The sequence below is a fragment of the Equus quagga genome, chromosome 1 (assembly GCF_021613505.1).
Source record: "Equus quagga isolate Etosha38 chromosome 1, UCLA_HA_Equagga_1.0, whole genome shotgun sequence".
Classification (NCBI taxonomy): Eukaryota; Metazoa; Chordata; class Mammalia; order Perissodactyla; family Equidae; genus Equus; species Equus quagga.
Window position 1 is genome coordinate 100,739,345 of NC_060267.1, and position 13,416 is coordinate 100,752,760.

Genomic DNA, 13,416 nt, shown 5'->3' on the forward strand with positions numbered 1-13,416 from the left:
CGAGGCATTTCTCAGAAGGTAGTCCTGACGTTAGGAGACGCATGACTGTATGCAGGGTGTAAAAAACTGCAAAAAAACTGTAAAAAACTAGTTTTTTGTTTTCCCATGTTTTAATCATTTCCTCACATATATTTTGATTATTTCTTGTGAAGCTATTCCAAGGTATTTTAAAAAAATTATGTTGTAAATGCAGTCTTTTCTCCCATTTTTTGTTCTGTTTTTTAAAAATATGTAAGGCTCCTGACCCTATGTATCAATTTTATATCCAATCATCTTGCTAAGTTTTCTTAATGTTGATAGCTTTTTTATGGATTCTTTTGGTTTTTCCAGATATGCTATTATATCATCTGCAAAAAGAAATAATTTACCTCTTCGTTTCCAATTCTTAAGTCTGTAACTGTTTCTGATTATGTCAGCTAAAGCCTTCACTACAATGTGAAACAGAAGTGAAGATGGTGGTCATCCATGTCTTTTTCCTGATTTTCTGGAATGCATTCACTGTTTCTCCATTAAATAAAATGCTGGCTTTTGGATGAAGGTGCATACACTTTGTTGTGCTAACAAAGTATCCATTTGTTAAGTGCCTTGTATATCAGGAATGAGTCTGGATTTTGGTAAAAGCCTTTCACATCCATGGAGACAATCATAAAATTTTTCTTCTCATTTCAATTAAAATGGTGGGTTTTACTAGTGGATTTCCTAATGGTGAACCATCCTTGCACTCCTGAAACACATCCCTACTTGGTCGTGAAGTTTATGAGTTTACATTCAATGCGCCATTACATGTTTGCTTTCATTTTATTCACGATTTTGCGTCGATGGTCTGTAGTTTTGTATTCATGCAACCTTTATCAGGTTTAGGAAAGTTGCTATAGTCACTTCATAAAAAGAATTTAGAAGGCTTCCTTACTCTGCTATGATCTGAAACACTGGAAGCAGCATCAAGTTTGTCTGGTATTTGAAGGTCTGGAAGAATTCTCCTATGAAACCACATGGATCTCGCAGGTTGTTTACTTTTTCTATTTCTCTTATGGGAATTTGTCTGTTTAAAATTTCTTTCTCTCAGGGCCAGGCTGGTGGCATAGTGGTTAAGTTTACAATCCACTTCGGAGGCCCAGGGTTTGTGGATTTGGATCCTGGGTGTGGACCTAGCACCACTTGTCAGGCCACTCTGTGGCGGCATCCCACATAAAATAGAGGAAGATTGGCAACAGATGTTAGCTTAGGACCAATCTTCCTCGCCAAAAACAAACAAACAAACAAAAACTTTCTCTCCTGGGGTCAATTTTGGCTAATTATCAGTGTCATATAGGGTTTTCCAATGTATTTGCATAAAGTTGTCCAAAGTAGCACCACTTTAAAAAGTCTCCTTCATTTCAATAGTTACTTCCCTCTTATTATTTCTTCTTTTGTGTTTGTGCTTTCTTTTCATCTTTATTTGGTTACTCATAGGTTTGTCTACTTTGTTTATTTTCAAAGAACAAGCTTTTTGATTTACTATTTCTCTGTTTTCTAACTGATTAATTTTTGCTTTCTATTACTTACTTCTTCTGCTTTGTTTGCTCTGTTGTTCTTTTCCTAATTTTGAGTTTGATGTTTCTTTTCGTTCTTTTATTTTTGTCAATGTAATTTTTCTTGGATTATTGCTGTAATTGTATCACAAATTCTAATACAAGGTTTTATCATATTTAAAGAAATTCTACAGTTTTAGTTTGTATTTCTCTTTTGACCCAAGAGTAATTTAATAGAGAGTTAATAACATTTCCAGTTGGGATTTTTTTTATTTTAGAACTAATTTCTAATTAGAGAATATGTTTGTATCATTTCTACCTAAGGGAAGTTATTCAGGTTTTCTTTGTGACTCAATACACGGTTGACTTCACCAATGTTCCACGTGTGCTTGAAAGCAGTGTCATCTCTATTATCTGGCTATGAAGTTAGGTGTCCCTCGATCAAAAACTTTCAATTTTCGTCTTCTTAACCTCTTTTGGATTCAGAGTGCTGTTACCCTGTTATTAACCTGTTTTTATTTCTTCTTGCATCTCCTATATTTCTGCTTTTTGCAGATTGCTGCTATATTATTTGGTACATAGATATTCATAACTATTATGTTTTCATTTAGAATTCATCTTTTAGCATTGTTATTTGTTTTTAAGGTTGAATTCTACCTTGTCAAGTTTCAAGATTGTTACTTCTTTCCCCTTGTTTTGGTTTGTGTTTGTCTCTACACACCTGTCCCTCTCTTGATGTTTAGGGTTTCTGAATTTCTGTGCTAGGTGTGCCTAGAGTGTACTGGCATAGATGTGGTTGGGTTTTACTTTGTGATCTGGGGTAATTGAGTATAGTAGTATTCTATCTCCTTGTCATGCTTTCATGGAAGGCAGGGTATATATTCCAACCCTCTGACTTTGGGCTTGGGCATGGGCTTGATTTGGTCAATGGGATTTTAATGGACACAGCATGAGCAAAGGTTTGAAATGTGCATGCTTGGTTGGGCTTTCCTTCTTGCACTCTAGCCTTTTGCTATGAATAGGACATGCCTCTAATAGGCACTGGTTCCAGGAGAATGAGGGACACATGGAGCAGACCTAGACCCAACTTGCAGCTCAGAGATAAGCCCAGTCTAGATCAGCAGAACCTCAATCAACATTCAGATGCATGGGTAAGAAATAAATTGTGTGTGTGTGTGTGTGTGTGTGTGTGTGTTTAAAGACTGGCACCTGAGCTAACATCTGTTGCCAATCCTTTTTTTTTTTTTCCTTCTCCCCAAAGGCCCCCAGTACATAGTTGTAGGCCCTTCTGGTTGAGCTTTGTGGGACGCCGCCTCAGCGTGGCCTGACGAGCAGTGCCATGTCCGTGCCCAGGATCTGAACCAGTGAAACCCTGGGCCACCAAAGCAGAGCGCATGAACTTAACCACTCAGCCACGGGGCTAGCCCCAGAAATAAATGTTTATTGTTTAATGCTGCTGAGTTTTGGGATTATTTGTCACACAGAATTATTATGGCAATAGCTGAATGATACATGAGCCAGTATTAAAATCTTTTTAATAAGGGATCTAAACACATTTACATTTATTGGTATAATTGACATGTTTGGTATTTGTTCTGTAATATTTTATGTTGTATAGTTATTGTGTGCATTATGTTATCCTCACTGTGTATCCTTCACTCTGAGGTCTGTTCTCCTCTTTCTGCCCAGCCTTTTTCCTCTGTTTTGTTCCTGTATTTGGGAAGGTTTGTACTTTTGTTCTAGACGTTACCCTTACAAAAAATCTTCATATAATGCCCTCAGCCCCCCTTTTTCTTACTTAGCCTTTTACTATTTGGCTTTACCAGGTTTAAATAACATCATTTGACTCTCACCTATTAACAATCCAGCAGTGAATAGGCTTATTCTACTCTCCCCTTACTCTCTTCCTTTTAAAAGACTGTGTTATTTCTTTCTTTTAAAAAACTGTGTTATTTCTATTTTGTCTGAACATATAACATTACATAGTATTCTTCCAGCCTTATCCCCCCTTATGTTTTAGTCCTAGATCTGTAATTAAATATATCCAGTGCTAGTCATCAGTCCTTTTGCAAAAATTTCTCAGATCTCTTGTTCGGATGGTTTATCCTATAAGAGAGTCCTCAGAAAGGACTCATAAGGACTATATTCACCACATTCTTGTATGTTCAAAACCTGTCTGAAGCTACTTTTCTGTACCCTTGATACCTGAAAGATGGCTTGGTTAGATACAAAATCCTTGGTTCATGCTTTTTCTTTTCTTGAGTCTCTTTAAAATGTTGTTCCTCTGTCATCTTGATTTACATGTTATTTTGAGGAATCTAATACCAATGTGATTTTCTTTTCTTTGTGTTTGACTTGATTTTATTGCCTGGACATCCAGAGAATTTCCTCTTTATCTTCAAAGTTCAATAATTTTACTAGGATTCATCTCTCAGTGTTGATAATTCTAGGTCTTTTTTTCCCCAAGAACAAAGTGGGACCTTTCAGGATGTAAGCTCAGGTTTTCTTTACCACAGAAAATTTTCTTTAATTATAGTTTTACATCTTAGTTCTATATCGTTTTGTTTCTCTTCTTCGCAGACTCCAATTATATGTATGTTAGACACTTTTTCCATCTGCTACGTCTCTACTTTCTCTCTGATCTCTAATGCCTCCTTATTTGTTTCATTTTCTTGGATCTTTTTTATTTCCATCCTCTATGTCTATTTCAATACTTTCAGTTATATCTATTCTCCTTTGGGCACTTGAGATAATTTTATATTTTTCTTCCATTTTTTTCTTAAGTTTAGTGAGCTCCCATTGCATGTCCTATTTGTCCGTCTTTATTCTGAGCTTGAGTTTATGATTTATGGTGTTCTTTCATATGTTATTGCTTGTTTAATTATATTTAATTAATATAGGAGTGTTGTTACAATGTTCCCTACTTTTCCCTTTTTATTCTGTTCATATGTATGTATATTTTTATTGATAAAATTTTTCTCATTTTCCTCCTTAAAGTACTTTTGTATGAATACTTTACATGTTTATTTGTATTGGGTTTTCCAGGGCCAACAATAGCATTTGATGCTATAGGGAAGAGCCAGGGGCTTGGCTGGTTTACTTGATTTTTTTAGTCCAATAATGCCATATTTTGCTGCTACAGGGAATTGCAATTCCTTTAAGAAAAGGTGCTTTTATTGAAGGCCCCTCTTCTGATTCTCCAAGAGCATCTTGTTTGAATAGGGCCCTCAGCGGCTTCCAAGCAGGACCATCACCAGGTCTCCAAGGGGAATCTTCCTTTTCCTAGGTGCTTCCCTCTCCCAGAAGCAATGCCTTCTGCCACCTCTGGTCCCACAACTTTTCCAAGTGTTTTCCTTTGGATTCCACCAGGTCTCAATTCTCCTTTCTGCATTTCTCCATGCAGGGTCATTCTCTCTCTGTATGGGCATGAACCCCAGTGGATGTTATCTGTTTCTACCACCATCAGGACCATGCCATTCCTCTTTTCTGTGCAGTTCCCACCTGGATCTATATTCTGGGATGGAACTTGATGTCAACTCTGCTAGTCTAAGATGCTTATTTTCCCACTGACTTTTCATTAAAATGTGTGTTTTTCACTCTTTCCTGGTGACACTGTAGGTCTGAGCTATAGGTGATTTTATTTGTTCTTTTTTCTAAACAGTTCCTGAAGGACGTGGGAAGAGATTCCAATTTAGGTGGCCTCGATTATCCTCTGGCATTTTTATTTTAGAATGCTTTCTATGACAACTAAAGTGTTTTAGTTCCTGTCTTTCAGATTTAAATGAACTTTTCCCACATAGGACACTGGTCACATTGTGGAGGTGGCAGAGTGTGGTCAGGAATAACAGAAAGGGAAGAAAAGATTTCCCTAAAAGGACCTTAAAAGTCATGAAGCTACACAGTAGGGGTGATGGTAAATAGCCTTCCGAATACGCCCGCCATCAGCCAGCCAGTGAATCTCTGCTGCAGGCCAACTCTGTGCTGCAAAGTGAGATGCATTCCTTGGAAAGTGAGAACTGAATTGAATATACTGAATCAAGCAGCATCTCAGGTGACACGTGGCTACCCAGAATTACCAAAACAGTGTCACCGGTCATCCCAGGAACTCCCCACTAAAGTTAGATTCCATGGTGTCCAGCTCCTCCAGGTCCCAAATCTTTCCCAGAATCACCAAATCTGCTCAGAAAAGTATTCTTTCTTTTTGTGTTCCTTGTTCACCAAAATAACTATCTGCCTGGCAAATGCATCCTGGGACATGCATATCATGCACACATTATAAACTGCTGAGTCTTTCATAACATCAGAATATATTAAGGAAAAAATGAGCAAAACTTACACATACAAACTTTCACTAAACTGCATGCTACGGAATGCGAAAGGATTCCCTAACTTTAGTTTAGGAAACGTGGCACAGGCTGTCCTTCAGGCAGTCACAGTGCACAGCAGCCTTTTAAAAGCTTCTGAGAAGTCTTGCAGTGAAGAAATCGATTGAACTTTTTCTAATCCAGCATTTCCTCTATGTTCTTGATTGTGAAAACTCTTTTTTCATGAGGCGCACCAAATAACACTTACAAACTCTTTCGGACACGTACAGAAGACCTGAGCTGGGTAACTCAGAAATATGTGAAGAGAAGATGGGAAGGAAATAGACCTAACAATTATAATGTTTTTTTGGGTGATAGGATTGTGGATGATTTTTTTTCCCTGCTTTTTATGAATCTGTTCTTTCCAAATGCTCTAAATGTTAAAATGCATTTGATCAAAGTTAAAACACTATAAGGAAAGCCTCCAACCACTGCCCAATTGTTCCTATTGCCAGGGAGAATTCCTAAGTTCTGATTGAAACAACTCAATGGTGATGCCATTTGCCAAAATAGGGAACACAGCAGAGGCCCTGGTTTCATGAGTGCCTGTGTATGACCGTGAACTTGGTCATGCAGATAGTCTGAAGTGCTGCTGGAAGACCCAGGGAACATGGGTGCTCAGAGTAGAGGTCTGAGCTGGCCATTCAAGTTTGGAAGCAATAGGGGTGCAGGAGGGAGACCGAAACTCGGAGGCGAGAGGAGGCAGAGGGCTCCGACATGGGCCTGACAGCAACACTCGATGGCACCGCGGAGGAGCGTCAGCCTGCAGAGGAGACGGTGAAGGAGTCCCCAGAAAGGAGGAGAAGAGAGTGTGAGCTCAGAGATGCCAAGGAAAGAGTATTTCAAGAAGGAATGCGTGAACATATCGAAAATTGCTGAGAGGTCAAGTGAAACGAGCGCCAGAAATGTGCGGCAAGGGGGGGGAAGGACACAGTCAGTGAGCATGAAATGCTCATTTAGAGGCCTGCTGTGTCACCTGTGTCCCCAGCTAGACTTGTTGATGTCAAGGGCAGCAGAGGACAGAGCAAACAAGTTTCCATGTTTTTGATGATGATTTACAGACTGTAAGATCAGCCAGTGGTTTTGCCCCGCCCCCATCAATTCATTTCAGATGCATTTTGACAAGACCAGTCCTGTCCTAGTCAATGGACACAGAGAATTGGGTCAGATGCACCCCTTGCCCTCGAGGAGCTCACAGTCTGGTGGGGGGGAAACAGACGCAGACTCAGAGAACCATCACCTCGAAGCACCGGCTGAGCAGCTCACCCCCATCAGGCAGCAGGTCGGGGGCAGCCCCGGGCGTCACACAACCAGAGGCTGAAGCAGAGCCAAGTACGTGGGGCAATTTGAACAACCAGCTTCCCCCTCCTGGACAGCCCCTGAATGGCCTGGAAAAGGAACACCCGCCCAGCTGCGGAAGCTAAGAACATCCTTCAAGCAGAATTCACTTCTCTACGAAGGGTGGGCCACAGCTAAATCTGGTCATTAAAATTAACGTTTTTTCCACAAATTAGATCTACCACTTTTAGTTCATTTTATGATACATACTGAAACTTTAAGGTGGTATTCTCTAGAACCGAATTTGGGTCCAGGAAAGGGGAAACAGTACAAGCCAATCCTGTTCTCACAGAACTCCTCGTTCGGGGGGATCAGACGTCACCTTCCTGGCTTTTGCAGATCACATTAACCAGCACGTGGACAAACGGGCAGCTTGACTTCATCAATCATCTCTTCAAGCATTTGGGACTGGGCCATCGGGGTTTTCTTGCCCCCAGAAGTCATTCCCAGTCCACCTCAACACTTCACAGGATCCAGCTCCTCTCTCTAACTCGATGAAAGCACTAAAATTTATTGAAAGTTGCTAGAAATTATAAATACCCTTGAAATCGTCTATCAGTGCCTATGTTGTGATCTGTACATCGAGGTCCTCACGTTACAGTCAGTCCACTGTCCTCCAGGAAGGCCAGTACCCAGAGCAGTCACGACAAGGATGGGCAAACTTGCCAGCTGATCTGTGTCTGGCCGACAGGGAAACTGCTGGACTTGTCAGAGAAAGTAGGAACCCGAGAGTTTTAAAGGATTTATTTGATTTCTCCACACGATCACAGCTATGATTTTACATCAATAGAGTCTTACTACTCACAGGCAGAGTGCATATTAAAACAAAAGCGCTCCTCTCCTCCCCAGTCACACGGGGGGTGCTGGGCTCCTCGTGAGCGAGGGGTCCCTGCAAGTCTTTGAACAGTCTGCATTCGAGACCTGACTCTGTGTGTTTAAAACGACTCGAAGGTGAATGACGTTCTCAGGAGACGGGCACCGCGCACGACGCCAGCGTGCCCGCACACAGAACACCGACACCGCCGGGCACGCGCAGGACAACCGACAGAGCTCCTCCCGCGCGCCCCTCGCCACCCCCACCGCACGCTGATTCACCTCACAATCTGCTTCCTCAATTGTTGTTGTTATTTAAAATACTTACAAAATTATTCATTTTTCAGGCAGGAAAGGTGATGATATTTTACAACAAAACTGTCAGACGCATGCTTCCCTGTGGAGACGCAGCTTTGCGCCGAGTCAACACCTAGGGTCATGGTTACATATCTGCTGTCTTTTCAGCTCATTTTAAAGAAAAACGAGGCTTCTGCTGCATGCAGCGTGTGATGGAAAAATCGCTCTACACTGGCTGACTGAAGACATTTTTAAGCAAGACGTGCACATCATATTAGGATGAACTTTATTTTTACATTGTTGTACAATTCATTCGTAAACTTAAAATACAAATACATGATTTAATTGTTGTCCCAGAAAAGATTTTTGTGATGCTACCAGCCGCTTCCTCTAAGGGTCCCCTGCTCCTGCCGGAAATTATTGTATAATTGAAATAATTTGTGCAACTTGAGAAAAATGTCCCGTGTGTCCTGACAGTAAGAAAGGATGACACAAATGTCCTGGTGGCGCTCCTGCCTCCTATCCTGGGGGTGAATGATAGGTACCCCCAGCTGTGACCCTGTGACCGGTTGGGATCTGGGGAACAGTCCCATGGAAACAACATGGGGGACACCAGTTTATCAGAAGCTTTTGCTTCCCAGACAAGATTTGTGCAGCGTGGCTCCAGCCTCCTCAATGGGACAGTGTGCTAGAAACACTTCCCATGACAGTTTGTAAACAAAACACACAGAACAATGAAACCTCATTGACCTGAACCTGATACACTGAATGAAGCTGGAAACGCGAGAACTGAATTTGTTCAAGAAGCTATTTGACTACATCTGGCCCTGTGGCACCCTGACAGCTTCAGGACACATCGGTGACAGTTTTGGAGGTCAGAGTTCTGAATGGCCTGTGGAGCACGCAGGATGGCAATGAAGAGAGAAGCCGCCCCTCCCTCGGATTTATTGTTGGTTCTGTTGTTTTTCCTTAGTGACTGTCCTTTCAGAAAGGGCAATCTTGTACCAAACAGCCCTCATCTTTTCTGGAACAACCTAGAGTTTACAGTTAGACTCTACCATTGGTACAGGAGAGTGAAGAAAAGCTGACATATTTAATATGTTACCACTTTACTTCAACTATTTGTCAACAGTAACACTGATGTATTTTGCAAATATACAATACAGAGTGTGGCCTCACATGACTGACGCCAGGTGACATGCAGCACAATTCGACTTTTCCTTGTCAGAACAACATCTGTTACACTGCAAGACAGAGAACGCCTCGGGGAGCCTGACTCTGAAGGGAAACCAAAGAATTTAGGAGTCAGTGGAACCGGGGAGCCTCCCACCAGCCTGGCCTGGGCCAGATCAGACACACCGTGCTTTTCATTTCTCTCTTTCTGAGCAGATGCCCGAGAGAAATACTACGCCGATGGGGACATGAAGGCGGGCAGGTTAAAGTCACACTTCTTTTAAAAAAACGCTAAACTCTAAATTGCTGTATTTGCTCTCCGTGGAGATTAACAAAGTGCTCGGTTTGCAGATTGCTGGTATGGTGACCTCAATGATATGAGAAAGGGGTGAGTGGGGAGGGAAATGGGCAGAACCCTCGGCCAGGGTGGGCTCCCCTCTGTCGTCCTGCTGTCCAGCCATGGCTCGCCACGCTGTCCACGGAGCGCGGAGCCCCGTGGCCCGCAGAGTCCTGCGTTAGCTTCGCCCTTTCTGAAAGGGCTCTCCGCCTGGGCAGGTGCCGTGGGGCAGTCCTCGGGTCCCACGGCTTAGGGGCACAGCACTGGTGGCTGCAGTGGCTCGAAAGGCTGAAACTGCAAAGTACGGCCCGTGGGTGACTCAGGCACAGAACCGGATGCGTGCAGCGCCCGGCCCCTGGGGGAGTGGATGGTGTCACCACAACACGGAAGCGACAAGAGCACAGCTGAGTCATGTGATGCCCTGGCAACTAACTGGACCATGAGAAGGCAGCAGGGGCTTCACTGGCGAGGCCGGTGCTCATCAGCCGGGGTCAGATGGGCCACGGTGATGACAAGGGGGTTGTGCTGGCACATGGCTACATGGAATTACGATGGTCACGGCTACCACTCAGAAAACAAAACGGGAGACACACACACCGCCCTGGCTGCTAAACGCTAAAGTCAGCCTTCAAGTTCGAGAGCGGTTCCTGGTGGAAACACGCTCGGGGCTCCTGCCTGGTGCGGTTGGAACAGGATGAGTAAGTTATGGTGCTGGGGAGACGAGGATGAGAGCTGGCCGCTTTCATGTTGGAGATGAGTACTTCTGCCGTGTATGGGTGCCCCCTCAGAGGACTCGGAATGAGTGTGCATTAAATCAGATGCATGTAAAAGAAATATGGAACATGGGAATTCACAGTTATCGCAGCCATTAAAGTGTCTAAGCATCTGTGTAACCAATATTCTAGGACAACTGGTTCCGAACTAGTTGTCCCGAGTTGCTACTGTAGTTTACTGCATTTTATCTATTTGCTTACCTGAAATAACAGAGCAGTAATAATACTGATTACTTATGATAGTATTCTGTTAATAAAATAAGGATTTATACAAAGCAATATTGGACTTTTTAAACAGTTAGATGCTATGTTACTTGGCACAGTTAGTAAAGATTGTGTAAAGGTTTTAGCCAGTCCTAGAGGGACTTCTCTTCTTTTTATGAAAATATGGAAGTATCTGAATTTGTTCCTAGCATTGAAGTTTTTGGTCTACTCTCTCACACATTCATCTAAGGTCCTGTCTTCCTATCAGGTAAGTGGAGCTCCTTGTAAAGTCTATATTGCTAATTCTGTGGACTGAAACGCTTGCCTCTCACACACAAATACTACCTATACAGTATATATATATATATATTTATATATTTATATATTTATATTATATAAAGTTTACTTACGTATTTTCATCAACCATATCAGGTCTACTTAATTTTTTGCCCATTGTCAACAAAAGAGCAATAATGCAGCAAGTGTTGGGTTTTTGTTTTGTTCTCTCTGGTTTTGTGTCTCGTTTCTTCTTTTCCTAGGCTGGGTTTCATGTGCGTGTACAATCGGGCAGAGAGCTGAGGGCTGCAGTGGGCTGGGGGCAGCTCAAGACCTACTTGGCCGGCGTCACGGCTTCGAGGCTGATGGTGGCCGAGGTCCACCCCTCGGGTTGAGGCAGATGGAGCCCGGACGCCAACATTAAATTAAATCAGGAGCTTTGTTCCCTACAACGCAAGCCCTGTGGGCTCAGGGGGCTCCGTCTGGCTGTGAGGAGCAGAGGGGAGAGATGGAAACACAAGTGCCCTGGGTCTGGCCCGAGGCTGGCCACCCCGGGCGGGCCTCTGTGTGGTGTGCAGTTAGTTGTTCCAGGGAGTCTGGGACCCCCGCACAGGCTGTCTACACAATTGTGCTGATGCCGCTGGGTTTGGCCTTGCTGCTGGTAGGGGGCGGCGGTGCGGGGGGCTGCCCGTGGTGATGCGCTGCATGGCCTACGTGGCCTGGGTGGCCCATGTGGGCCGAGGGCAGCGGTGGGTGGCCATACACATGGGCCCCATAGGGTGGATGCCCCCCGTGGGGGCCATGGTGGTACTGGTGTGCATGCTGGATGTGCTGGGGGGGGGTGGTAGTGGTGGTGGTGGTGGTAGGGGGGCGGGTTCTGCTGCATGTGGCAGTACTGGGTGTGGTGCCCATGTACCTGGGCCTGTGGTGGGCCCTCTGTGGGCCCCTGGTGATGGCCAGCGGAGGAGTGCTGCGGGTGGGGCAGGCCCGGCGGGTGGGGGGGTGGCTGGGGAGGGGCTGAGGGCAGGTGGGCCTGGGGAGGGGGCTTCCCTCTCTTACTCCCAAATAAGGAGCCCAGGAGGGAGGATGAATTAGGCATAGTCTGGTGTGGGCGAGATGGACACTCTCGTGTTGATGTAGCTCTCCGGCGCATGTGAGGACTGCTAATGATGGACCCCTAAAAAGGAAATTCATAGAAATCAAAATTAAAAGATCTTAAATCACTTATGTCAGAATGATTTTTTAAAAAAAAATGTAAAAGTTCCCCCACTGACTGCTAAGCCTTAGTTTCACTCGCTGGCTGCGGAGGAGGGGTACTCAGGAGCCATGTCCTCGCACACTACTGTGGCGAGACCGCTGAGGGGCTGGACGGACCCTGAGAAGTGGCCTTCCAGGGAGAAAAGCGGGGCTGGGGCAGGGGAGGAGGGAACCCTCCCTTCTGGGCAGCAGCAGCAGCAGCACAAGTGTGACTCCTGCTCCATCCTGACGAGCACCCTGTCACAGAGGCAGCCTGAGCTTTCAGATCGGACCCTTTGTTTGGGGGTGTCTGAGTGGCGTGTACTGAGTGGAGCGGGGCAGGCTGGTGTGCACAATGAGGAACCCCATTCCTGCTGAAACTGTACTCTGAGCTCTCCTGGGTCCTCTCAATGGGTCTGCGCGCATTGCTCTGCCTGTGTGGGTCCCGAGGCTTCTGGGAAGGTGGTGAGAGGGACAGGAGGGGCTCGGGAAACCCGGTCCTGGGGGGCGGGCTGCCTGGGCATTTCACTGCAGCTACCTACAGCAAACCAAACAAGGAAAAAGAAGGAAACAAAAAGGTCTGCAAGCTGAGGTTAAGATGTGAACAGTAATATAGAGATGGTTGAAGATGAATGAAATCTCATGAAATCCACACTGAACTTTCCTTTCTCTCACGGCTCTCCTCCTCCCCTGAGCTAGCTAAGCAATTCCATGGTGCCCTGACTGCAGACACATGACAATCAAGACTCCAGGAAGGAAGCGATGGGGATGGCGGAGCGTGGAAGTCAAGAGATCCACAAAACCCCCAGCAGCGAGGGTGGAGGGTGCCCGGCGGCTGCTGCCTCCCTCCCAGGAGCAGTGCCGGGAAGCCAGGAATGTGAACCATGCTGGGGACCACAGGGGACAGGGGTTAAGCAGGAACTAGAACACAAAATCCAGAGCCACCCCCCACCGTTCCAGCCCAAACAAGCGGTGGGAGGCGCAGCAGTTCTAGGTGGAGGGGCTGGCATGCACCGGGCTGAGGCAGGCAGGGGCGGGCGTGTCTGCGCCTCTGTGCAGTAGGGGAAGGAAGAGCAAAAAAACAAAGACGACAG

General features: G+C 44.9%; 1 protein-coding gene across 4 annotated transcripts in view; it reads right to left on the minus strand.

Annotated features, from left to right (window-relative positions):
* Positions 1-8,592: 8,592 nt before the first annotated feature.
* IQSEC1 (IQ motif and Sec7 domain ArfGEF 1) overlaps positions 8,593-13,416 on the minus strand; it is a 129,204-nt gene continuing 124,380 nt past the window's right edge. For 3 of the 4 annotated variants that reach the window (XM_046659965.1, XM_046659984.1, XM_046659975.1), the window contains exon 14: positions 8,593-12,263. In XM_046659965.1, coding sequence (XP_046515921.1) covers positions 11,517-12,263 — 747 coding nt within the window. In that variant the 3' untranslated portion in view covers positions 8,593-11,516. The remainder of the gene's footprint in view (positions 12,264-13,416) is intronic. The other variant, XM_046660003.1, reaches the window with a different exon arrangement.